Source organism: Bos javanicus, chromosome 8 (assembly GCF_032452875.1).
Source record: "Bos javanicus breed banteng chromosome 8, ARS-OSU_banteng_1.0, whole genome shotgun sequence".
NCBI lineage: Eukaryota > Metazoa > Chordata > Mammalia > Artiodactyla > Bovidae > Bos > Bos javanicus.
Window position 1 is genome coordinate 23,529,295 of NC_083875.1, and position 23,977 is coordinate 23,553,271.

Here is a 23,977-nt window from a genome sequence, read left to right on the forward strand (position 1 = left end):
CATGGACTCACAATAATCAGCCTCTTCTCTAAATCGAACACTAAAGAAAACCCATCCTTTGTTTCAAACAGTTTCTTTGCTAGAGTGACCTGGTAAATGCCTGATAAACACAGAGCCTGCCTTTCTAAGTTAAGTAAGAAACAGAAATTGAGCCTAGGATCAGGGCCAAAAATGTGTTCATGGAACAGAGAAGAGCCACATTTACACATGAAAGAGAAAGAGTGGTAATGTTTGTACTTAGAAACCTACATCATTTCTGATGTAAGACAAAAACCTTTCTCATTTGATTGATAAATATCCATTTGGATGGGTACATTTGAAGTTATTGGGAAATAGATAAAATTAATAGTTTAGACTGATGACAATTTCTTTGACCATATTCAGAATACATAAATGAAAATCAAAAAAGGAAGTAAGTGTATAGAAATGACTAGAAAATGAAAATTACCATGTTCCCTATTTAATGGCCTTGCTTAGAAAGCATGGCATCAGAGAACCTACCTCGAGGTTCCACCAGACGCTGCCTCAGCCAGCCCAGCGGCAGCCTCATCTTCCCCATGGCCTTCGTGCTCTCTCTATTGATGGCCCTGGTGCTGGTCAGCTACAGCCCGGGAGGATCCCTGGGCTGTGACCTGTCTCAGAACCACATGCTGGTTGGCAGGCAGAACCTCAGGCTCCTGGGCCAAATGAGGAGACTCTCCCCTCGCTTCTGTCTGCAGGACAGAAAAGACTTCGCTTTCCCCCAGGAGATGGTGGAGGGCGGCCAGCTCCAGGAGGCCCAGGCTTTCTCTGTGCTCCATGAGATGCTCCAGCAGACCTTCAACCTCTTCCACACAGAGCATTCCTCTGCTGCCTGGGACACCACCCACCTGGAGCAGCTCCGCACTGGACTCCATCAGCAGCTGGACGACCTGGACGCCTGCCTGGGGCAGGTGACGGGAGAGGAAAACTCTGCCCTGGGAAGGACGGGCCCCACACTGGCCGTGAAGAGGTACTTCCAGGGCATCCATGTCTACCTGAAAGAGAAGGAATACAGCGACTGTGCCTGGGAAATCGTCAGACTGGAAATCATGAGATCCTTGTCTTCCTCAACCAGCTTGCAAGAAAGGTTAAGAATGATGGATGGAGACCTGAACTCACCTTGACATGACTCTCACTGACTAAGATGCCCCATCATCTTTGCACACTCATCTTCGGCCGTTTCAGAAGACTGTGATTTCTGCTGTAGCCACAAAATTTATTGAATTACTTCAGCCAATACTTTGTCAGTAGTAAATGAATATATATAAATTTTTTTGGCTGCAGGTGCATCAGTCCCGAAGGGAAGACTGCCCTGATTGTATTGTTTGTTTGCTTATTTATTTTGTTATATTTATTCTTTTATCTCCTCATATTTATTTTTCCATATAAAATATTTTTGTTTACATTGTATTAAAATTTAACAAATACATTCACATTTTTATTTCATTATATTTGTAATTTGTTTTATTTATTAAATATTATCAAGGTGAACTTCTTGAATTTTTTACCATTTTATGTTTAGTTGCCAGGTAAAGTCCGACTCTTTTGTGACCCCATAGACTGTAGCCCACCAGGCTCCTCTGTCCATGGGATGATCCAGGCAAGACTACTGGAGTATGTTGCCATTTACAGGGGATCTTCCCAACCAAGGATGGAATCTGGAATCTGCATTTTAGGCAGATTCTTTACCATCTGAGCCACAAAGGAAGACCCTTGGTTGAAAGAAATGAGAGAAAAAGGGATTTTGTAAACTGAAATTAATAATTTACGATAGGTACTGGGTCATCAGTTCAGTTCAGTTCAGTCCCTCAGTCGTGTCCGACTCTTTGCGACCCCACGAACTGCAGCATGCCAGGCCTCCCTGTCCATCACCAACACCCAGAGTCCATTCAAACTAATGTCCATGGAGTCGGTGATGCCATCCAGCTATCTCATCCTCTGTCGTCTCCTTCTCCTCCTGCCCTCAATCTTTCCCAGCATCAGGGTCTTTTCAAATGAGTCAGCTTTTCCCATCAGGTAGCCAAATACTGGAGTTTCAGCTTTAGCATCAGTTCCTTCAATGAACACCCAGGACTGATCTCCTTTAGGATGGACTGGTTGGATCTCCCTGTAGTCCAAGGGACTCTCAAGAGTTTTCTCCAACACCACAATTCAAAAGCATCAACTCTTCGGTGCTCAGCTTTCTTTACAGTCTCACATCCATACATGACCACTGGAAAAATCATAGTCTTGTCTAGATGGACCTCATTTGACAAAGTAACGTCTCTACTTTTTAATATGCTGTCTAGGTTCGTCATAACTTTCCTTCAAAGGAGTATGCTTCTTTCAATTTCATGGCTGCAGTCACCATCTGCAGTGATTTTGGAGCCCAGAAAAATAAAGTCAGCCACTGTTTCCACTGTTTCCCCATCTATTTGCCATGAAGTGATGGGAACAGATGCCATGATCTTCGTTTTCTGAATGTTGAGCTTTAAGCCAACTTTTTCACTCTCCACTTTCACTTTCATCAAGAGGCTCTTTAGTTCTTCTTCACTTTCTGCCATAAGGCTGGTGTCAACTGCATATCTGAGGGCATTGATATTTCTCCCCACAATCTTGATTCCAACTTGTGCTTCCTCCAGCCCAGTGTTTCTCATGATGTACTCTGCATATAAGTTAAATAAACAGGGTGACAATATACAGCCTTGACATACTCCTTTTCCTTTTTGGAACCATTCTGTTGTTCCATGTCCAGTTGTAACTGTTGCTTCCTGACCTGCATACAGATTTCTCAAAGGCAGGTAGGTGGTCTGGTATTCCCATCTCTTTCAGAATTTTCCAGTTTATTGTGATCCACACAGTCAAAGGCTTTGGTATAGTCAATAAAGCAGAAATAGATGTTTTTCTGGAACTCTCTTCTTTTTCGATGATCTAGCAGATGTTGGCAATTTGATCTCTGGTTCCTCTGCCTTTTCTAAAACCAGCTTGAACATCTGGAAGTTCACAGTTCACGTATTGCTGAAGCATGTTTTGGACAATTTTGAGCATTACTTTACTAGCCTGTGAGGTGAGTGCAATTGTGAGGTAGTTTTAGCATCCTTTGGCTTGTTAGTCAAATACGGCATTCATGCAATGAAGTGAGATAAACTGGGAAGCAATTTTGCAAACATTACTGATGTCTTGTTTCCACTGAAGCCAAGAACTTAAAATTTTGTTTGGTCTTAGAGAAAATATCTTAACTTGATATTTAGGACTTATAAGGTTTAAGTTATTTATATTTACTATGCCAAAGCCTTTGACTGTGTGGATCACAATTAACTGTGGAAAATTCTGAAAGAGATGGGAATACCAGACCACCTGATCTGCCTCTTGAGAAATTTGTATGCAGGTCAGGAAGCAACAGTTACAACTGGACATGGAACAACAGACTGGTTCCAAATAGGAAAAGGAGTTCGTCAAGGCTGTATATTGTCACCCTGTTTATTTAACTTATATGCAGAGTACACCATGAGAAACGCTGGACTGGAAGAAACACAAACTGGAATCAAGATTGCCGGGAGAAATATCAATAACCTCAGATATGCAGATGACACCACCCTTATGGCAGAAAGTAAAGAGGAACTAAAAAGCCTCTTGATGAAAGTGAAAGTGGAGAGTGAAAAAGTTGGCTTAAAGCTCAACATGCAGAAAAAGAAGATCATGGCATCTGGTCCCATCACTTCATGGGAAATAGATGGACAAACAGTGGAAAAAGTGTCAGACTTTATTTTTCTGGGCTCCAAAATCACTACAGATGGTGATTGCAGCCATGAAATTAAAAGACGCTTACTCCTTGGAAGGAAAGTTATGACCAACCTAGATAGCATATTCAAAAGCAGAGACATTACTTTGCCAACAAAGGTCCATCTAGTCAAGGCTATGGTTTTTCCAGTGGTCATGTATGGATGTGAGAGTTGGACTGTGAAGAAGGCTGAGCACCGAAGAATTGATGCTTTTTTTTTTTTTTTTTAGAATTGATGCTTTTGAACTGTGGTGTTGGAGAAGACTCTTGAGAGTCCCTTGGACTGCAACCAGTCCATTCTGAAGGACATCAGCCCTGGGATTTCTTTGGAAGGAATGATGCTAAAGCTAAAACTCCAGTACTTTGGCCACCTCATGCGAAGAGTTGACTCATTGGAAAAGACTCTGATGCTGGGAGGGATTGGGGGCAGGAGGAGAAGGGGACGACAGAGGATGAGATGGCTGGATGGCATTGCTGACTCGATGGACGTGAGTCTCAGTGAACTCTGGGAATTGGTGATGGACAGGGAGGCCTGGCCTGCTTCGATTCATGGGATTGCAAAGAGTCGGACACGACTGAGCGACTGATATGATTTGATCTGATAAATTATAAGAATCCGCCTGCAATGCAGGGGTCCACGGGACGATGACTGGGTCAGGAAGACTCCTTTGGAGAAGGAATAGGCTACCCACTCCAATATTCTTGGGCTTCCCAAATGGCTCATCTGGTAAAGAATCTGCCTGCAATGTGGGAGACCTGGGTTCGATCCCTGGGTTGAGAAGTTCCCCTGGAGAAGGGAATGTCTACCCACTCTAGTATTGTGGCCTGGAGAATTCCATGGACTGTATAATCCATGGGGTGACAAAGAGACATGACTGATTGAATTTCACTATAAATTTTGAAATATTTTTTAACCAGTTAACATTGCACGAGAAATTAACCATTTATATTAATATTAAATGAAATAATTTTCAGTCTCAGTCTTGTCCCCAAGTCTTCCCACTGGAGGGTCCAAGTATCTCGTAGATACCTGTCCAGACTTCAGGTGCCTTTCCCTTTGCCCTGAAACCCTGAAAGAATTAGTCTTTCTCCCCAGAAACAATCCTGAATTTGAAAATACTTCACAACTTGCTCTGATTTCCAGCCATCAATCGCAGCATAAATGGCCAGGTGTAAACCGCTCTGGCCGAAATCTCCTCCTAGGAAGGGAAGGGAGGACATGGGGGCAGGTGCAGAAATCTAAGGATCTGAGCAAAGTAGCATTAAAGCTCCCCTGGGCAGTGGGACCCAAGAGGAAGTTTCCTCACTGCTCCCTCAGCCCTTCGGGCTCCCTGGGCTGTGGCGGCGCCTCGAAGGGATTAAGGCTCTAGTCCACGGGGACTCCTCGGTTCTCCCCTGGATCCTGGGGGGGAGTTCGTGGCACTGGACCTCGAGGCGTGTCCTGTCCATTACTGAGAGTTCAGGTGTACAACCCGGCCGCTGGGGCACAGTGAAGGGAGCTTGGAGGACTTAGCTTAGTGCAGGACCTGAGCTGTTTCACTGAGACCTAGATGAAGTGCCGAATTTCTGAAACTCTGGTCTCCCTGCTGATGGCAACGGGGATGCTCTGCTCCATCCCTAACATTTCACCTGTTAGCATATGTCGTCTTCTATTCTTCCAGTCCTTTCCCATATTCATGTAATTTGGTAGCATTAAGTATTTCTAACCTAAATCCACAAGAGCCCTGTCAGCTTGGTGTTTTCTACAGTTCTCATTGTTTAGTAGCTAAGTCTTATTCAACTCTTTGTGACCCCATGGACTGTAGCCTCCCAGGGTTCTCTGTATGGGATTTCCCATACAATACTGGAGTATGTTGCCATTTCCTCCTCCAGAGGACCTTCCCAATCCAGGATCTAACACCCCTCTCCTGCATGGAAACGTGGATTCTTTAATCCACTGAAAGATTCTTTCCCACCAGGGAAGCCTGTTTCTTACAGAGACTCACTGAAATGTTTGTAATCCAATCTCTTGCAATGGCGATAATTCTCAAGGGTCTTATCTATCATGCATCTCAGGTTTATGGTGACGGTTAATTGAGCAATCTATATGAATCATCTTGGACAGTTAAATATGATATTTTATAATTATTAGAATCATTAATTTTGTCAATCACATTTAGACTCTCAGAAAGAATTAACAGTTGATAATTTCATTTTGCTTATTACATAAAATAATCAGGATACTTTGTCAATTGCTCAATTCATCTAGAAATTTGTGGTAGATGATAAACTAATGAAAATATAGAGTAGTGTAACAGCAAGGTATGGAAAACAAAGGCACAATGTGTGTTAGTGAAATAGGAAAATAAACAATGGTTCAATAAGTACAATTTGCACAGTGTTTATGGTATGGATAGGGAGGTGGAGTTTGGAATTTGACATAATAGGTTTTGAAACCTGGACTTGCCATTTTCTTATTAGATTGTTTTATTCAAATAAAGTCTTAGCAGGTGGCTCCTGGAAATGAGAATATTTACAACTCAGGTTCCACTATATTGGAAGGATTAAGTGTCCCTTTTAAGAGTTAAGGAATTTATAGTTGCTGTTAACATCATTTTTTAAGATTGAAAGTCTGTGGAATTTGTTTGGCAAGTTCTTGGTAATCATGTTCACAGTAGCATTGTAACATTTAATAAGTAATATATTCAGGATGAATGAGCCATAATAAAGGATGACAGGATCAAGGAATGTTTTCAGTTCAGTTCAGTCACGCAGTCGTGTCGACTTTTTGTGAGCCCATGAATCGCAGCACGCCAGGCCTCCCTGTCCATCACCAACTCCCAGAGTTCACCCAAACTCATGTGCATCAAGTTAGTGATGCCATTCAGCCATCTCATCCTCTGTCATCCCCTTCTTCTCCTGCCCCTAATCCCTCCCAGCATCAGGGTCTTTTCCAACGAGTCAACTCTTCGCATGAGGTGGCCAAAGTATTGGAGTTTCAGCCTCAGCATCAGTCCTTCCAATGAACACCCAGGACTGATCTCCTTTAGAATGGACTGGTTGGATCTCCTTGCAGTCCAAGGGACTCTCAAGAGTCTTCCAACACCACAGTTCAAAAGCACCAATTCTTCGGTGCTCAGCCTTCTCCACAGTCCAACTCTCACATCCATACATGACCACAGGAAAAACCATAGCCTTGACTAGACGAACCTTTGTTGGCAAAGTAATGTCTCTGCTTTTGATTACGCTATCTAGGTTGGTCATAACTTTCCTTCCAAGGAGTAAGCATCTTTTAATTGCATGGCTGCAGTCACCATCTGCAGTGATTTTGGACCCCAGAAAAATAAAGTCTGACACTGTTTCCACTGTTTCCCCATCTATTTGCCATGAAGTGATGGGACCGGATGCCATGATCTTCGTTTTCTGAATGTTGAGCTTTAAGCCAACCATTTCACTCTCCTCTTTCACTTTCATCAAGAGGCTTTTTAGTTCCTCTTCATTTTCTGCCATAAGGGTGGTGTCATCTGCATATCTGAGGTTATTCATATTTCTCCCAACAACCTTGATTCCAGCTTGTGCTTCTTCCAGCCCAGCGTTTCTCATGATGTACTCTGCATAGAAGTTAAATAAACAGGGTGACAATATACAGCCTTGACGAACTCCTTTTCCTATTTGGAACCAGTCGTTGTTCCATGTCCAGTTGTAACTGTTGCTTCCTGACCTGCATACAAATTTCTCAAGAGGCAGATCAGGTGGTCTGGTATTCCCATCTCTTTCAGAATTTTCCACAGTTGATTGTGATCCTCACAGTCAAAGGCTTTGGCATAGTCAATAAAGCAGAAACAGATGCTTTTCTGGAACTCTCTTCTTTTTCGATGATCCAGTGGATGTTGACAATTTGATCTCTGGTTCCTCTGCCTTTTCTAAAACTAACTTGAACATCAGGAAGTTCACGGTTCACATATTGCTGAAGCCTGGCTTGGAGAATTTTGAGCATTACTTTACTAGCGTGGGAGATGAGTGAAATTGTGCAGTAGTTTGAGCATTCTTTGGCATTGCCTTTCTTTGGGATTGGAATGAAAACTGAGCTTTTCCAGTCCTGTGGCCACTGCTGAGTTTTCCAAATTTGCTGGCATATTGAGTGCAGCACTTTCACAGCATCATCTTTCAGGATTTGGAATAGCTCAACTAGAATTCCATCACCTCCACTAGCTTTGTTCATAGTGATGCTTTCTAAGGCCCACTTGACTTCACATTCCAGGATGTCTGGCTCTAGGTCAGTGATCATACCATCGTGATTATCTGGGTCGTGAAGATCTTTTTTGTACAGTTCTTCTGTGTATTCTTGCCATCTCTTCTTAATATCTTCTGCTTCTGTTAAGTCCATACCATTTCTGTCCTTTATCGAGCCCATCTTTGCATGAAATGTTCCTTTGGTATCTCTGATTTTCTTGAAGAGATCTCTAGTCCTTCCCATTCTGTTGTTTTCCTCTATTTCTTTGCATTGCTCACTGAAGAAGGCTTTCTTATCTTTTCTTGCTATTCTTTGGAACTCTGCGTTCAGATGCTTATATCTTTCCTTTTCTCCTTTGCTTTTCACTTCTCTTCTTTTCACAGCTATTTGTAAGGCCTCCCCAGACAGCCATTTTGCTTTTTTGCATTTCTTTTCCATGGGGATGGTCTTGATCCCTGTCTCCTGTACAATGTCACGAACCTCATTCCATAGTTCATCAGGCACTCTATCTATCAGATCTGGGCCATTAAATCTATTTCTCACTTCCACTGTATAATCATAAGGGATTTGATTTAGGTCATACCTGAATGGTCTAGTGGTTTTCCTTACTTTCTTCAATTTAAGTCTCAATTTGGCAATAAGGAGTTCATGGTCTGAGCCACAGTCAGCTCCTGGTCTTGTTTTTGCTGACTGTATAGAGCTTCTCCATCTTTGGCTGCAAAGAATATAATCAATCTGATTTCGGTGTTGACCATCTGGTGATGTCCATGTATAGAGTCTTCTCTTGTGTTGTTAGAAGAGGGTGTTTGTTATGACCAGTGCATTTTCTTGGCAAAACCCTGTTAGTCTTTGCCCTGCTTCATTCCGTATTCCAAGGCCAAATTTGCTTGTTACTCCAGGTGTTTCTTGACTTCCTACTTTTGCATTCCAGTCCTCTATAATGAAAAGGACATCTTTTTTGGGTGTTAGTTCTAAAAGGTCTTGTAGGTCTTCATAGAACCATTCAACTTCAGCTTCTTCAGTGTTACTGGTTGGGGCATAGACTTGGATTACTGTGATATTGAATGGTTTGCCTTGGAAACGAACAGAATGTGGTCCACTGGAGAAGGGAATGGCAAACCACTTCAGGATTCTTGCCTTGAGAACCCCATGAACAGTATGAAAAGGCAAAATGATAGGATACTGAAAGAGAAACTCCCCAGGTCAGTAGGTACCCAATATGCTACTGGAGATCAGTGGAGAAATAACTCCAGAAAGAATGAAGGGATGGAGCCAAAGTAAAAACAATACCCAGCTGTGGATGTGACTGGTGATACAAGGTCCGATGCTGTAAAGAGCAATATTGCATAGGAACCTGGAATGTCAGGTCCATGAATCAAGGCAAATTGGAAGTGGTCAAACAAGAGATGGCAAGAGTGAATGTCGACATTCTAAGAATCAACGAACTCAAATGGACTGGAATGGGTGAATTTAACTCAGATGACCGTTATATCTACTACTGTGGGCAGGAATACCTCAGAAGAAATGGAGTGGCCATCATGGTCAACAAAAGAGTATGAAATGCAGTACTTGGATGCAATCTCAAAAATGACAGAATGATCTCTGTTCGTTTCCAAGGAAACACCATAGCTTTGACTATACAGACGTTTGATGTCAAAGTGATGTTTATACTTCTTAACATGCTGTCTAGTTCTGTCATAGCTTTTCTCCCAAGGAGCAAGTGTCTTTTAATTTTGTAGCTGCATTCAACATCCACAGTGACTTTGGAGACCAAGAAAAGAAAATTTGTCAGTTTCCACTCTTTCCCCATCTATTTGCCATAGATGTCAGGAGCTTAGGTTTTTAAATGTTGAGTGTTATGCCAGCTTTTTCAGTCTCCTCTTTCACCCTCATCAAGAGACTCTTTAGTTCCTCTTTGCTTTCCTCCGTTGGGTTGGTATCATGGTATTTTATTATTTATTCCTATCAAAGTTGTTAAGAACATCCAAAAGTATGTGAAGAGCTAAACAGAAAGAAATGTTGATAAAATTGAGATGAATATTCAGCAGACAGAGAATTAAAAATTGGTTTCTGATATGAAACAAAGTTAAAAGTGCCTCAAAATAAATATGAGGAAAATAATGTAAGATTTTCAATGATTTTTAGTTTTGAAAATTTTTTAAGTCTATCTATACTGTGGTATTATTATATATTTTTATATGAATTTCATATGAATATTCAATTTGGTACATTACTATTTATATAAGTAAGTATCCTCCATCAAAAGTCATTCTTCAAATTCATTCATAAAGTTAAATAAAACTCAACAGCTTTTACATTTAATGTACACCTTTCATTTTATGGCACTGTTAACCCTAGGGTGAATACAACAAGGAAGCTTTGCACTTTCTTTTTCTATGTATAAAGATATGCATGGAGTACAAAGATGGATCCACAGCATAAACGTGTTGTCACAATTTCACGGTGGGGGTAATTAGTAAAAAAAAAAATTTCAGAAGACTCTGTCAATAGGGGAAGGGGGGTCAATAATGAAAACAACGTTTGCAAAATGCTGTCCTAAACCCATTTGGAGAGTGCAAACTGAAAAACAAAAACAAAAGTAGAAAGCAAGAGGGAACTTTCAGAAAATGGAAACCATGGGCTCCTATTTAAGACACAGGCCTGAAGGAAGGTCTTCAGAGAACCTAGAAAGCAGGTTCACAGAGTCGCCCACCTCCCCAGGCCACAAGCATCTTCAAGGTCCCCAATGGCCCCAGCCTGGTCCTTCCTCCTGGCCCTGCTGCTGCTCAGCTGCAACGCCGTCTGCTCTCCGGGCTGCCACCTGCCTCACACCCACAGCCTGGCCAACAGGAGGGTCCTGATGCTCCTGCGACAACTGAGGAGGGTCTCCCCTTCCTCCTGCCTGCAGGACAGAAATGACTTCGCATTCCCCCAGGAGGCGCTGGATGGCAGCCAGTTGCAGAAGGCTCAAGCCATCTCTGTGCTCCACGAGGTGACCCAGCACACCTTCCAGCTCTTCAGCACAGAGGGCTCGGCCACCACGTGGGACAAGAGCCTCCTGGACAAGCTTCGCACTGCACTAGATCAGCAGCTCACTGACCTGCAAGCCTGTCTGAGGCAGGAGGAGGGGCTGCCAGGGGCTCCCCTGCTCAAGGAGGACTCCAGCCTGGCTGTAAGGAAATACTTCCACAGACTCACTCTCTATCTGCAAGAGAAGAGACACAGCCCTTGTGCCTGGGAGGTTGTCAGAGCACAAGTCATGAGAGCCTTCTCTTCCTCAACAAACTTGCAGGAGAGTTTCAGGAGAAAGGACTGACACACACCTGGGTCAACATGGAAATGATTCTCATGGACCAACAGACAACACTTCCTCCTGCGCTGCCGTGTGGAAGACTCATTTCTGCTGTCATCAGGCACTGAACTGAATCAATTTGTTAAATGATTTCAGGTATATTAAGCGACATCATGATCTACTCTACAGGCACTACTCTGTCCCAGATACTCAAGCTAATCCATCTACTTATTTATCTATTTGGATATTTATTTATCTAATTTAATATTTATTTATCTATATATAAAGAATTAAATTATTTTGTTCATATAATTATGTATGTATACTTAAGGGAAAAATATATTTTGTATTTAGTCAATTTATGAGTTTTCTTCATTCATTAAACCTTACTATAAAAATCTTCCTTTGTTTTTCTTTAAAAAAGAAACATGAAGACTGAATACGCAACTTGATTAAAGAATGCATTTTACAATTCCTTCACCCATGTTTGTGATTTGCACATTACAAGTGTTGGGGATTTTCTCCTCGGGACTTGGAAGCGATGAACCTGAAAGAAGGACGGACAGTCTCTTGCAAGGACTGACAAGTTTATTTCTGCAGTCAAGCCTTTTTATAGAAGTAGGAACAAAGAGCGTAGAGTATACAGCCAGCAGAGCGCGTACGGGGTTAACACCTAATCAGTAAAAATATTCCAAGGACAGCGTGCTCTAAGTGACCCATGAGCTTATCCCATAACCCGTTTTCTCAAGCAACATCCTTAATATTTATTATTAAATCTTGGCGCCAGGCATAACCAAAGGCAGGAGATGTTTTTCTGCCCGGGCACATCAAGCCGGGGTATTTCTGGCCCTTCGCCATTTTCCCAAGGACATCCTCCAACCGGCTATTTTGTCCTGGGCTTCCCAACAACAAGTAAAAATATACTTTCTCTAGCCAGGTGGTGTGTTGCTCTCAGGACCTAGACATGAACATCATTAATCCAATCATTTTTGTAACGTTGATTTTTTTTAATGGAAAGTAACCTAAAAACAATAATGAGTTAATTTATAATAAAATTTTAACTATTTTTAAAATAGTATAATTAATAGTAGAAATGACTATCAATTAGCTTGAATGCTACAATGAGAGGGAGAAAAGTGGGATTCCCCCAGTAGAAGGTGGATCAAGCTGTGAGAGGATGTGAAAATAAAAGTTAACTACTTTTCATTTCAGTGCAAATTTCGTTTCAGTGCAAATGTTCAGTGGATATTGGAGATGGCAATTTACAAGCAATTTCATAAAGCATAAGGTGTAACAGAAGTACTGACCAAATAGGAGGAGAGTGTAGAATGAGAAAAGGAGTTAAAACTGAGTCCCATGACCTCAGTCTTAAAAGGGAGGGAATGCCACAAAGGAAGCAGAGATGGAATGGCCATGTGTTAACTGCACAAGAGAGAATGGTGAGAAGACAGAGATGCAAAGGCGGCAACCACTTAAGACTCAATGCATTCCTGAACATGTAGATGGAAAGTGCTTCCTACTTGGAAAAGAGATGGCATGGGCCACCTTAATGAGAGCTTGCTTGGTAGAATTAATCAACAGACACCATAGTGGACAAAGTGGAAGGATGGAGAAGAGAAGGTAATAGTAATATGTATAGAAAATGGTTTTGAGATATTTGCTGTCTCATTTGAGGAGAGAATAGGGTGGGACTTAGAGTCGAAGGTGGGTTTTTTTGTTTTTTTCCTGCTCTACAGTGTTTTCCCTTTTTGGAATATTTTGCTTATGAAGAGATTTCATGCATTTGATGCATTGAAAACACATATCACTGTTAAAGATCTGATTTACTTTAAATCATGAGATTTAGTGACACAGTGATAAAGTATCATTCTTTTGATTGCGTTACAGAGTGTTGAATGTCAGGAAGCTGCTCTGTGGTTGAAAGCATTCACTGCACAGGAAACAGACGGAACTGACCTTAGTAAGAGCTGATCGGGTGGAATTAACCACCAGGAACTATACTGGGTTACGTGGCATTTAATAAGAAACAAAGTCCCAATGTCACTGTTTCCTCTGGGGATTCTCTTTAGTTCTTTCACTCTCACCAGAGTTAGAATAGCATTTGTTTTCCTTTTGCCTCAATGCTTCCAACACAGTGACAGCTTTCCAAGAAAGCTGAATGGAGAAGAAAATCAATGATGAATTGAACATTATGGAAAATCATGGTACAGGCCCTTTTATGTTTCCATTTTTACTTTCTTATTAAGCTACAACCTCAAAATGATACAGAAAGTAATTCAGAAGTAGCAAGACAACCCCTGCCCAAAAAAATACTAAATGAAATAGAACATATAAAATTACAAAGACTCTGAAATCAGGAAAGCATGAGGGCTGATTACCTAGCATCACAGACCCTACAGCTCCACTGTGAGATGAAAATGATGATCCAAGAGGCTCAGTAGAAATGTACTCAGTCAGCTAATGATGCCTATTAGCTACTTCTCTTAAGAAGGCCAATAAGTGAAGTCAATAGAAGATTCTGATGGGAGGTCTGATGGAAACTCTAAGAATACTTTTTGTGAATTCAGTGTAATTATTATGAACTCTGTGCTCATGACAGAATGGTGAACAAGACATACACATTTCTCCTGTGGTGGTTACTTGTCAAACACGTCTAATAAATCTGTTTTCAAGAAGACCAATCCAGTACCATAAGCCAGTGTAGTTGATGTACAAAATCAAGAGGGCAGAAACAAAGGCAGAACTAGAAGCAGACACAGCCCAACTCCTCCCAAAATGAATGCTAATGATCACTGTCAAGGCCAATTTACCTCCGTTCCTTTTCTCCAGTCCATCATCATCAACTTTTAACAGACATTTACCGTACTAAAAGCTGAAGAACGCAGTTTGAGGACACAGCAAGTATCCCAACTAGTCTCAGATACACTAGAGGTTTAGGAATGATCAGATCAAGAGTCAAAATAACAGCGATTAGAGTGCAAAGGGCTCTAATCCCTGTACTTTACCTCAGTCATACCATGTATGGTATTTAGAATAGTTTTGTTTATATAATATCATGTTCAAATTTATAATGTATTCAAATAGAAGAAAAGATACTTACCTTTATTGTTTTTCAAATTATTTTCTCCTTTAATTTACGAAACTCTTCCCCAGAAGACAGCTTGGAATTGTTACTCTTATAAAAAGAAATAGCTTAAATTCACAATGCATACTGAAACATGGATGAAGAATTCTACTCATTACTCACTTCTTTCAGCAGGTTATAACTTAAAACTGCATATTTCTATATCAGATATCTGATTTAAAATTGTTTATTTCTATATCAGATATATTTTCAGTTCTGAAAACACAGAGGTGGAAAAACCAAATGTGAAACCTCTTCTTTTGGAGGGTTTCGTTTGGAAGAGAAAGGTATAAAAGCAATAATCATGCTTAATTATTTAAGTTTCCTGTTACAATGAGAGCTAGACAAAAGGGGATTCTCCCACCAGAATCTGGTTGAGGCCTCTCGGGAAGGGGAGAGAGCTGATTAGTCTATAGAGTGCCCAAGAAACACCTAAAGACAGATTTCCCATTTCCCATTGGTAGAAGCTTGTGTGGATGTCGTGCTTTAGGATTAGCGTGTAGAATGAGAAGATGACCTAAAGCTCACGAGGACCTGCCGCTCTGAAGGTTGAGAAAGTGAAGGAGGGTCTGCAAAGGGCCCAGAGGTGGAGCATCCAGTGCACTTGGGAGCCAACCTGGAGAAATGATCTCCGCAAAGCACTGGAGAAGAAAACAAAGGGCTGAGAATCAAACGGGCTGAAAGTTAAAAAATGATTTCTATGTGATATGAGATCCTGCATCAAGTCTAGACTCTGTCAGGACATACGGGTAATCAAGGAAATCACTAAACTTCCCTGAGCCTCAGTCTCCTCAAATATAAAGTGAGTGAAAATGTTCCTAGTGTTTGGAGTGTCAGAAAAAGCAGAATATTTAAGAGCACTTAGCCAAGTATCACCCACTGAGTGAGGGCTAAACAGGTAGAGCATGTTTTCTTTTCTTTGATATAAATCTAAATGGAAATAGTGAATTCTCCTACCCTCCCTCTTTCACTGACTGCAAAACAATAATAACCCAAATAAAAGTATTGAGGGAAAGTGTTTCATTGATTGTATGTAATTATATACATGATAAAATAATAATATATACATGTGTGAAAACGAAGTAATAAAGCATACTACATATATAACATACCATGCACCTATCTGCTGATTCTGATACATGGCACCACTCTGCTCCATCTCTGCTCCCCTGGGTCTCATTCGTACACTCAAATATCACAATCATTCACCGCTCCCAGTGTAGAAATCCCCAGCGTGCTCTCCTCATTCACTCTGCATGAAGGTGTCCTCTCCACTCATACAGCTGTGTCCTTCTCTATTACACTTGCTGCTGCTGCTGCTAAGTCGCTTCAGTCGTGTCCAACTCTGTGCAACCCCATAGACAGTAGCCAGCCTACCAGGCTCCCCCGTCCCTGGGATTCTCCAGGCAAGAACACTGGAGTGGGGTGCCATTTCCTTCTCCAATGCATGAAAGTGAAAAGTGAAAGTGAAGTCGCTCTGTCGTGTCCGACTCCTAGCAACCCCATGGACTGCAGCCTACCAGATTCCTCCATCCATGGGATTTTCCAGGCAAGAGTACTGGAGTGGGGTGCCTTTGCCTCCTCCACTCTATTACGCTTTCTGGTTGTGAATTTACCCTTAAGACAGCAAAGCCACCAACCAAAAAGCAGAACCTGAGTTAATGTTCTAGGTCTGTCAGACACTCTCTTATGACTTCACCCACTCTGCCTGAAAAGCACTGCAGGTCCAGACTGTCCAGCCTCCCAAAGAAACACAGTAAATAAAGGGAACTGCACCACAGTGAACAATGGTGGAGACACCAGGGGCTCCTCTGTGCCTCTATCTGGGCACTTTCATGTGCTGATTATACTAGGAGGAGCTTGCCTGGGTTAGGAGTCTCATTTGCTCAAAAAGCCCAAAGCGCAGGAAACATGGAGCTGAAAGTCAGCAGCAGCTTGAGAACTTGGAAGGACAACAGAGAAGTTTAAAGTGTTTGTGGAGCAGCGGCAGGGCCTCAGGATATGGAACAACACAGATGAGCTGCACTGAGGCAAGTGCTTCTCCACAACATTCCTTTTCAGAGACTGAGAAGACTGGGCGGATGCTGAGAGCACAGAGACAGAGCACGAATGCCTGGCCACCAGCTGTGTTCCCAGCATGGATGACGTTCATACCACAGCAGCCTGCAGAGTCCTGGAAGGGGCGACGGTCACTCCCATCACAACTGCAGACTTGTTTCTTCCTTAGGACCCAGCAAGTTATCACACAGCAGGACAAGAGGTACCTGGGGACAATGCAATCCAAGGAAGCTCTTAAATTCCATCATGGTGTCTTTGCCTTTTTGAGAGACAAACAAGATCAAACAAGCTTGCGTAGAAGGGACACAGGCAGGGCTTTAATACATTTAGCAACAGTGGGACAGAGCCTTCCCTGCAGGACATATGACAGTAATGTGCACACTGGAAGATCACGTTTTCTAAAAGTAACAACGATTTTTGTGGAAATTCATGTATTTAATGTGGGCAGTTGGGAAAGAAGACATTGATGGATTGATCCTCTCTCTTCTCTCCAGTTGGTACATATAGCACTGAGTAGATACTTTTAAAGATAGAGGACATTTAAAGTACATTTTAGGTTTGGAACCCTTCCAGAGGATTAGGGCCCTAACACAAGCAAAAACCATTCCTATATTACTGCTAAAAATATCATTTTGTTAACAAATGATTTCCTAAGTAATATTTTTATTTCAACCCTATAGTATTATTTTTGATGTTTAAAAGATCGAGGCTAGAAATTTAAACAAACACAACCATGTAAGATCATAAGGCTGACTCTGGAGTTCATTCCAGACCCTCCCTGATAAGGAGCCCCTCAAAACCTGTGCTGCTGTGCTCACTTCGGCAGCACATACACTAAACCTGCGCTGCTTCTGTCCAGGAAGCCTGTGTGCTCTTCCTTCTTGGTCACACATGAGGTCTCTTCAGTGTCCATGACTAGTGGCTGGAAAAATAAAGAGCAGAGGGTCTTCACTGGACTCAGTGGACCACAGGATGAGCCATCTGGACTGGAGGTGGGAAATGAAAGAGAATGAGAGCGAGAGCAACAGGCTGACCTGAGGAGGTCTCCTGGGAGAGGTCCTTGTCGACTGAAAAATATCCAGCAGTGTCAGAGCCAGGAGTTCAGTTTTGCGGGAAGACTTCCTGAGGACTACAGGCTGGAAGACAGCCTCTCCTCAGCTCTGAGGATCTGCTCAAGGCCTTAGCGGGAGGTCAGTGTACACGTGTCTGTAGTAAAGGGGTTACATGGCATCAAGCTCACATCTTGGTAGAAGGAGGCTGAAGGTCAGGAGGAACAGATGTCTCTATAAACGATGTCCATGCTTTTCTAAGTATGAGAAGTTGCAAAAACTGGGTTCAAAAATTTTCTCTGGGAATTATCTAACTCTCTGCTGGCCTGTTGTGTCAGTTTTCCCAGCCTCATTCCTGATCTCCACCCTTAACTCCTATCAGGGAGTGTTGGAGGTCAGGGACTGCAGTGGGTATAGTGACTTCATTCGTGTAGAACAAGATGGCAAATGACATTTTAATTGTCATCCTGAAGGAGAAACATCAGAGCTAAAATGGGTAGGTGCTTTTTCTTTGTTCTTAAAACTCACTGGAAAAGTCAAGAGTTAAAACGACAAAGATTTCAGGAGTCAGTCAGCTCCTGTAGGTTTAATAACATTTCACTAACTTTCATTGATGAAATAACTCATAAAATCTTAAGAGTTCTTGCTGTGTGGCTTGTGGGATCTCAGTTCCCCAGTCAGGGATTGAACCCGGCCTGTAGCAGTGAAAGTATAGGATCCTGATGACTAGACCTCTAGGAAACTCTAGGAAATGCTTTCTTTTTCTTCTTCATTTGGCAGAAATATCTAGTCTACTCTAACTACACAATAGTGATTTTGCGTTTTTGATTAGAACTTAGTTCTGTTCACTCAGACCACACCTGAATCACCCCACAAAACCATAGACTAGTACCCTTTGGCATTTGAGGTGGATTAGGGCCCTCTGTCGGAGAAGGCAATGGCACCCCACTCCAGTACTCTTGCCTAGAAAATCCCGTGGACGGAGGAGCCTGGAAGGCTGCGGTCCATGGAGTCCTTGAGGGTCGGACATGACTGAGCGACTTCACTTTCACTTTTCACTTTCATGCCTTGGAGAAGGAAATGGCAACCCACCCCAGCGTTCTTGCCTGGAGAATCCCAGGGACGGCAGAGCCTGGTGGGCTGCCATCTCTGGGGTCACACAAAGTCGGACACGACTGAAGCAACTTAGTAGCAGCAGCAGCAGAAGGGTCCTCTGTTGTCTCACTCTCCTGGATCTACTTATTTCGTTCATTCCTAAATATCATCTTCAATTGAACTCTTGACTTTTTTGATGGGTTCTTTAAGAAAAATCATTGTAGAGCCACCAAGGTGTTCCCTTGTATCTTTGGTACATTAGGAATAGTTCAGTTGTCAAGATTTATGTTTCTCTCTAGTTGCATGACTGACTATAACCTAATAGTGTTAATGAGAGGACTGAGTTAAAATTTGAAAGAACTTAGAAAAGTGGTTAGTCCATTAGTAGCAAGCAATAAAATTCAGTTATTATTTTTTAATATCACAATTACTATTATCTAGAATAAGATCAGAATCTTTAAAATCATCTAATTCCTTCCTTTTAATTCCAGCTTTCCCAAACATCTTCTCAGTGCCCAGGTGTATTTATCACCTACACAAATGCTCAGCAAAGCTAGATTCCATGATCTTGCCAGAGAGGGTTATTGTTCTAACAACTGGGTTCTGCTTGTCAGTCTCTTGTGAGCTGGTGGGTGTGTCTTATTCCTTCTTTCCTTATTACTGATCACATGTGGATTATATGAAGGAAACATCAAATGACTATTATACAAAGCTGAAAGCAGTCAATGGAGCCAGGGCTTGGCCTTTATTGAGCTTCTGTCAGAAGCAGCTGTGTCCCAGCCTTTCCTTGTTCACACTGGCCTCATCCTCCCCTCTGCCACAGCCCTGTCCCCAGCTGTGCTGCACTGAAGTTTGCTAGCTCAGAATACGTCACTGTGTCAAGGGAAAACCACTTCCCTTCTTCCACATTCATGACATTGAAGACTTACACTTGCTTTTTGTCCACAAAACACATCTCCAACTGCACTTTCTAGGCAACTTGCAAAGAGAAACAAAATCTAAAGTCTTGAAAGTGATAGAGATGCAGCCCCTATGCCTTTCTTTACTTTCCTTTATCTCATCATGAATTAGAACTAGATCAGGAGCACTGAGACAAATCTTGTCCAGTAAGTCACTAAGGGAATATAGGGTATTAAAAACTAAATGAAATATTACACTCAAGTAAAGGGGAAAAGGGTATTTCTCCTGACCTACTAGCCTGGTCCTCACTGCCCTGAATTCTCAGAGGAACAGAAATGCCCATGGAATTCAGCTGGCTTAATTCAGTTAGAACTGGACATGGATCAACAGACTGGTTTCAAATCGGGAAAGGAGTACGTCAAAGCTGTATACTGTCACTCTGCTTATTTAACTTATATACAGAGTACATCATGAGAAATTCTGGGAGGATGAAGCATAAGCTGGAATCAAGATTGCCAGGAGAACTATCAATAACCTCGATATACAGGTGACACCACCCTTATGGCAGAAAGTGAAGAAGAAGAACTAAAGAGTCTCTTGATGAAAGTGGAAGAGGAGAGTGAAAAAGTTGGCTTAAAGCTCAACATTCAGAAAACGAAGATCATGGCATCTGGTCCCACAACTTAATGGCACATAGATGGGGAAACAATGGAAACAGTGGCAGACTTTATTTTGGGGGGTTCCAAAATTGCTGCAGATGGTGAGTGCAGCCATGAAATAAAAAGACACTTGCTCCTTGGAAGAAAAGTTATGACCAACCTAGACAGCATATTAAAAAGCAGAGACATTACTTTACCAACAAAGGTCCATCTAGTCAAACAAAGCTATGGTTTTTCCAGTAGTCATGTATGGATGTGAGAGTTGGACTATAAAGAAAGCTGAGCACCAAAGAATTGATGCTCTTGAACTGTGGTGTTGGAGAAGACTCTTGAGAGTCTCTTGGACAGCAAGGAGATCGAACCAGTTCATCCTAAAGGAAATCAGTTCTGAATATTCATCGGAAGGACTGATGCTGAAGCTGAAACTCCAATACTTTGGCCACCTGATATGAAGAACTGACTTATTGGAAAAGACCCTGATGCTGGGAAAGATTGAAGGCAGGAGGAGAGGGGGATGACAGAGGATGAGATGGTTGGATGGCATCACTGACTCAATGGACATGAGTTTGAATAAGCTCCGGGAGTTGGTGATGGACAGGGAAGCCTGGTGTGCTGCAGTCCATGGGGTTGCAAAGATTCAGACACAACTAAGTGACTGAACTGAACTGAATGAACAAATGAAGCTCAACCCTTGGTTCTGTGAAATAGCTTCTAATCAGAAACAACATCATCATTGAATCTCCTACCTCAAGCTCAGAAAATTTCAGTAGAACAAGTGCTCAATAGTAAAAGGGTTGAATAATTAAATCTATACTTGGTCAAATAAAAATTATTTGTCTACTAAGGCTAGGACTTCCCTGGTAGCTCAGATGGCCAAGACTTGTTCTGTGAGGCAGGACACCCGGGTTCGATACCTGGGTCCTTTTTATTTTTATTAAGGTTAAGGGAGTGCAGTTGGATTAATTCCTCCACTTACTTGCACGAATACACATTTGCTCTTAGCGTCTGAGGGCTGCTGACACTATGGACACCTGAGGACACGGACCAGGAGAAGAGGAAGTCACCACAGAGTAACAGGGTCCTTCACACAAAGGGGAGGTCCTTCACTGCAGGGGAGAGGGAAGGGTTCTGGAAGATGAGTTTTTTCCCAACAAGTAAACAGGCCCTCCACAGAAAGGAGATTTTCAAGCCCTCAGGATTCTGAGGATTGAGCCTGCTCTCAGGGAGGGTATCCAGCAGGTTTGCAAGCAGACTCTGTCATTCTAGAGGACAGGATGAGGCTCCATGTCATCTCTCCCTTACGAGGTGCTGCTGGGAAAATACCATTGTCCTGGATTTAGAGTCTCCTCATCCATGTTCCCTGAGAAGAACCAGGATTCTGGTGGAATTATTGGCTCAGTATTGGAGGATGACAGGTCTCCAGCAAGAAAATGGTGGAAAGAAAACGTAATGTCTGTAACAGTCCTGACCTCATGGTCCCCTGAAGCACAACCACAGGGACCTGCAGGAAATTGTTCTAGAAAGAACAGAAAGATGGAAAAAGATCTTGGACTCGTAATAATCAGCCTCTTCTGTAAATCAAACACTGAAGAAAACCCATCATTTGTTTTAAAGAGCTTAAATGCCAGAGTGATCTGGGAAATTCCTAATAAATACAGAAACCACAGAGCTGAGAGACACTAGATTCCCATGTAAAGTAAAAGGGGAAAATGGAGCCTAAGATAAGGGCTACAAATGTGTTCCTGGATAAGAGGAGAGCAACATTTATGCATTAGAGACAGTGAGCAATAATGTGTGTAATTACAAAAGTACATCTGACTTAAGACAAAGACTCTTCTTATTTCATTGATACATATTCATTTGGCTGAGAACATTTGAAGTTATTGGGAAATAGATAAAATTAATAGTTTAGATTCTTTTATTTGATCATATTGTGAATACTACTACTACTAAGTCACTTCAGTCCTGTCTGACTCTGTGCGACCACAGAGACGGCAGCCCACCAGGCTCCCCCGTCCCTGGGATTCTCCAGGCAAGAACACTGGAGTGGGTTGCCATTTCCTTCTCCAGTGCATGAAAGTGAAAAGTGAAAAGTGAAAGTGAAGTTGCTCAGTTGTGTCCAACCCTCAACGACCCCATGGACTGCAGCCTTCCAGGCTCCTCCGTCCATGGGATTTTCCAGACAAGAGTACTGGAGTGGGGTGCCATTGCCTGTGAATATATACATGTAAATCAAAAAAAGGAAGTAAAAGTATATAGAAATGATTAGAAAATGAAAACTACCATGTTCCCTATTTAATGGCCTTGCTTAGAAAGAGTGGCATCAGAGAACCTACCTCAAGGTTCCACCAGACCCCGTCTCAGCCAGCCCAGCAGCAACCTCATCTTCTCCATGGCCTTCGTGCTCTCTCTACTGATGGCCCTGGTGCTGGTCAGCTACGGCCCGGGAGGATCCCTGGGCTGTGACCTGTCTCAGAACCACGTGCTGGTTGGCAGGGAGAACCTCAGGTTCCTGGGCCAAATGAGGAGACTCTCCCCTCGCTTCTGTCTGCAGGACAGAAAAGACTTCGCTTTCCCCCAGGAGATGGTGGAAGGTGGCCAGCTCCAGGAGGCCCAGGCCTTCTCTGTGCTCCACGAGATGCTGCAGCAGACCTTCAACCTTTTCAACACAGAGCGCTCCTCTGCTGCCTGGGACACCACCCTCCTGGAGCAGCTCCGCACTGGACTCCATCAGCAGCTGGACGACCTGTACGCCTGCCTGGGCACAGTGACGGGAGAGGAAGACTCTGCCCTAGGAAGGACGGGCCCCACACTGGCCGTGAAGAGGTACTTCCAGGGCATCCATGTCTACCTGAAAGAGAAGGAATACAGCGACTGTGCCTGGGAAATTGTCAGAGTGGAAATCATGAGATCCTTGTCTTCATCAACCAACTTGCAAGAAAGGTTAAGAGTGATGGATGGAGACCTGAACTCACCTTGAGATGACTCTCACTGACTAAGATGCCACATCACCCTTGTATACTCACCTGGGGTCATTTCAGAGGACTCTGAATTCTGCTTTAGCCTCCAAATTTATTGAATTAACTCAGCCAATACATGTCAGTAGTAATAAGCAAGATATATTACTTTTATATCCATAAAAGTAATCAAGTACAGGGATATCAATCCATAAGCGATGATGGCCCTGATGTTATTTATTTATTCTTTATTTAGTTAATGTAATATTTTATCTCATCATATTTATATTTTCATATAAATATGTGTATGTTTACATTGTAGTAACATTTAGAAAATATATTTCCCTATTTCATTAAAATTGTTGTTTTACTTATTAAATAGTTATCAAGATAAATTTTTTGAGTTTTTATTTTGAAAACCTAAATCCTTATTTTGTCTACATATACCTATCACAAAATAGTATTTGTTCACTTTATACTGTGGAACATTTCTATTATTTTCTGGGAAATGTTTGTCAAAAGGTGAAATTCTGAGAATTTTCTGTGGGTGCCATTGTTAGGATCCTGAGTTTTTCCTCAGGGAGCCTTGGGTAAGGAATTAAGATCCTCTAAGCTGTGGAGGGTGCCAAAAAAAGAGTTAGAAAGGAAATTATGAAATTGTAGAAAAAGGTTAGTCTTGCTGTCATAGGCATAACTAATCTATACCCACTCATTACAGAATGGTTGATAGACATATCTGAGGGAAGCAGTCACCTCCTGCAGGAAAGCTGATGCCATACGGTGTGGACTGGCTGCTCCTGACTCCATTACTCTGCCTCCCACCTTCTCCTCAGCACTGCCTTACTGAGC

General features: G+C 42.3%; 3 protein-coding genes across 3 annotated transcripts; all 3 read left to right on the forward strand.

Annotated features, from left to right (window-relative positions):
* Positions 1-478: 478 nt before the first annotated feature.
* LOC133252524 (interferon omega-1-like) lies at positions 479-1,227 on the forward strand. Its single transcript, XM_061425169.1, has one exon. It carries the CDS (start codon positions 483-485, stop codon positions 1,143-1,145), a length of 663 nt encoding a protein of 220 aa, XP_061281153.1. The 5' UTR covers positions 479-482; the 3' UTR covers positions 1,146-1,227.
* Positions 1,228-10,479: 9,252 nt separating this feature from the next.
* Positions 10,480-11,321, forward strand: LOC133252530 (interferon alpha-1-like). The gene has a single exon (XM_061425175.1). The coding sequence runs from the start codon at positions 10,741-10,743 to the stop codon at positions 11,308-11,310; it is 570 nt and encodes a 189-aa protein (XP_061281159.1). The 5' UTR covers positions 10,480-10,740; the 3' UTR covers positions 11,311-11,321.
* Positions 11,322-22,389: 11,068 nt separating this feature from the next.
* LOC133252527 (interferon omega-1-like) lies at positions 22,390-23,225 on the forward strand. The gene has a single exon (XM_061425172.1). It carries the CDS (start codon positions 22,564-22,566, stop codon positions 23,149-23,151), a length of 588 nt encoding a protein of 195 aa, XP_061281156.1. The 5' UTR covers positions 22,390-22,563; the 3' UTR covers positions 23,152-23,225.
* Positions 23,226-23,977: the final 752 nt, after the last annotated feature.

Coding starts and splice junctions, on each gene's coding strand:
- LOC133252524 (XM_061425169.1), top strand. CDS start 483: ATGGCATCAGAGAACCTACCTCGAGGTTCCACCAGACGCTGCCTCAGC.
- LOC133252530 (XM_061425175.1), top strand. CDS start 10,741: ATGGCCCCAGCCTGGTCCTTCCTCCTGGCCCTGCTGCTGCTCAGCTGC.
- LOC133252527 (XM_061425172.1), top strand. CDS start 22,564: ATGGCCTTCGTGCTCTCTCTACTGATGGCCCTGGTGCTGGTCAGCTAC.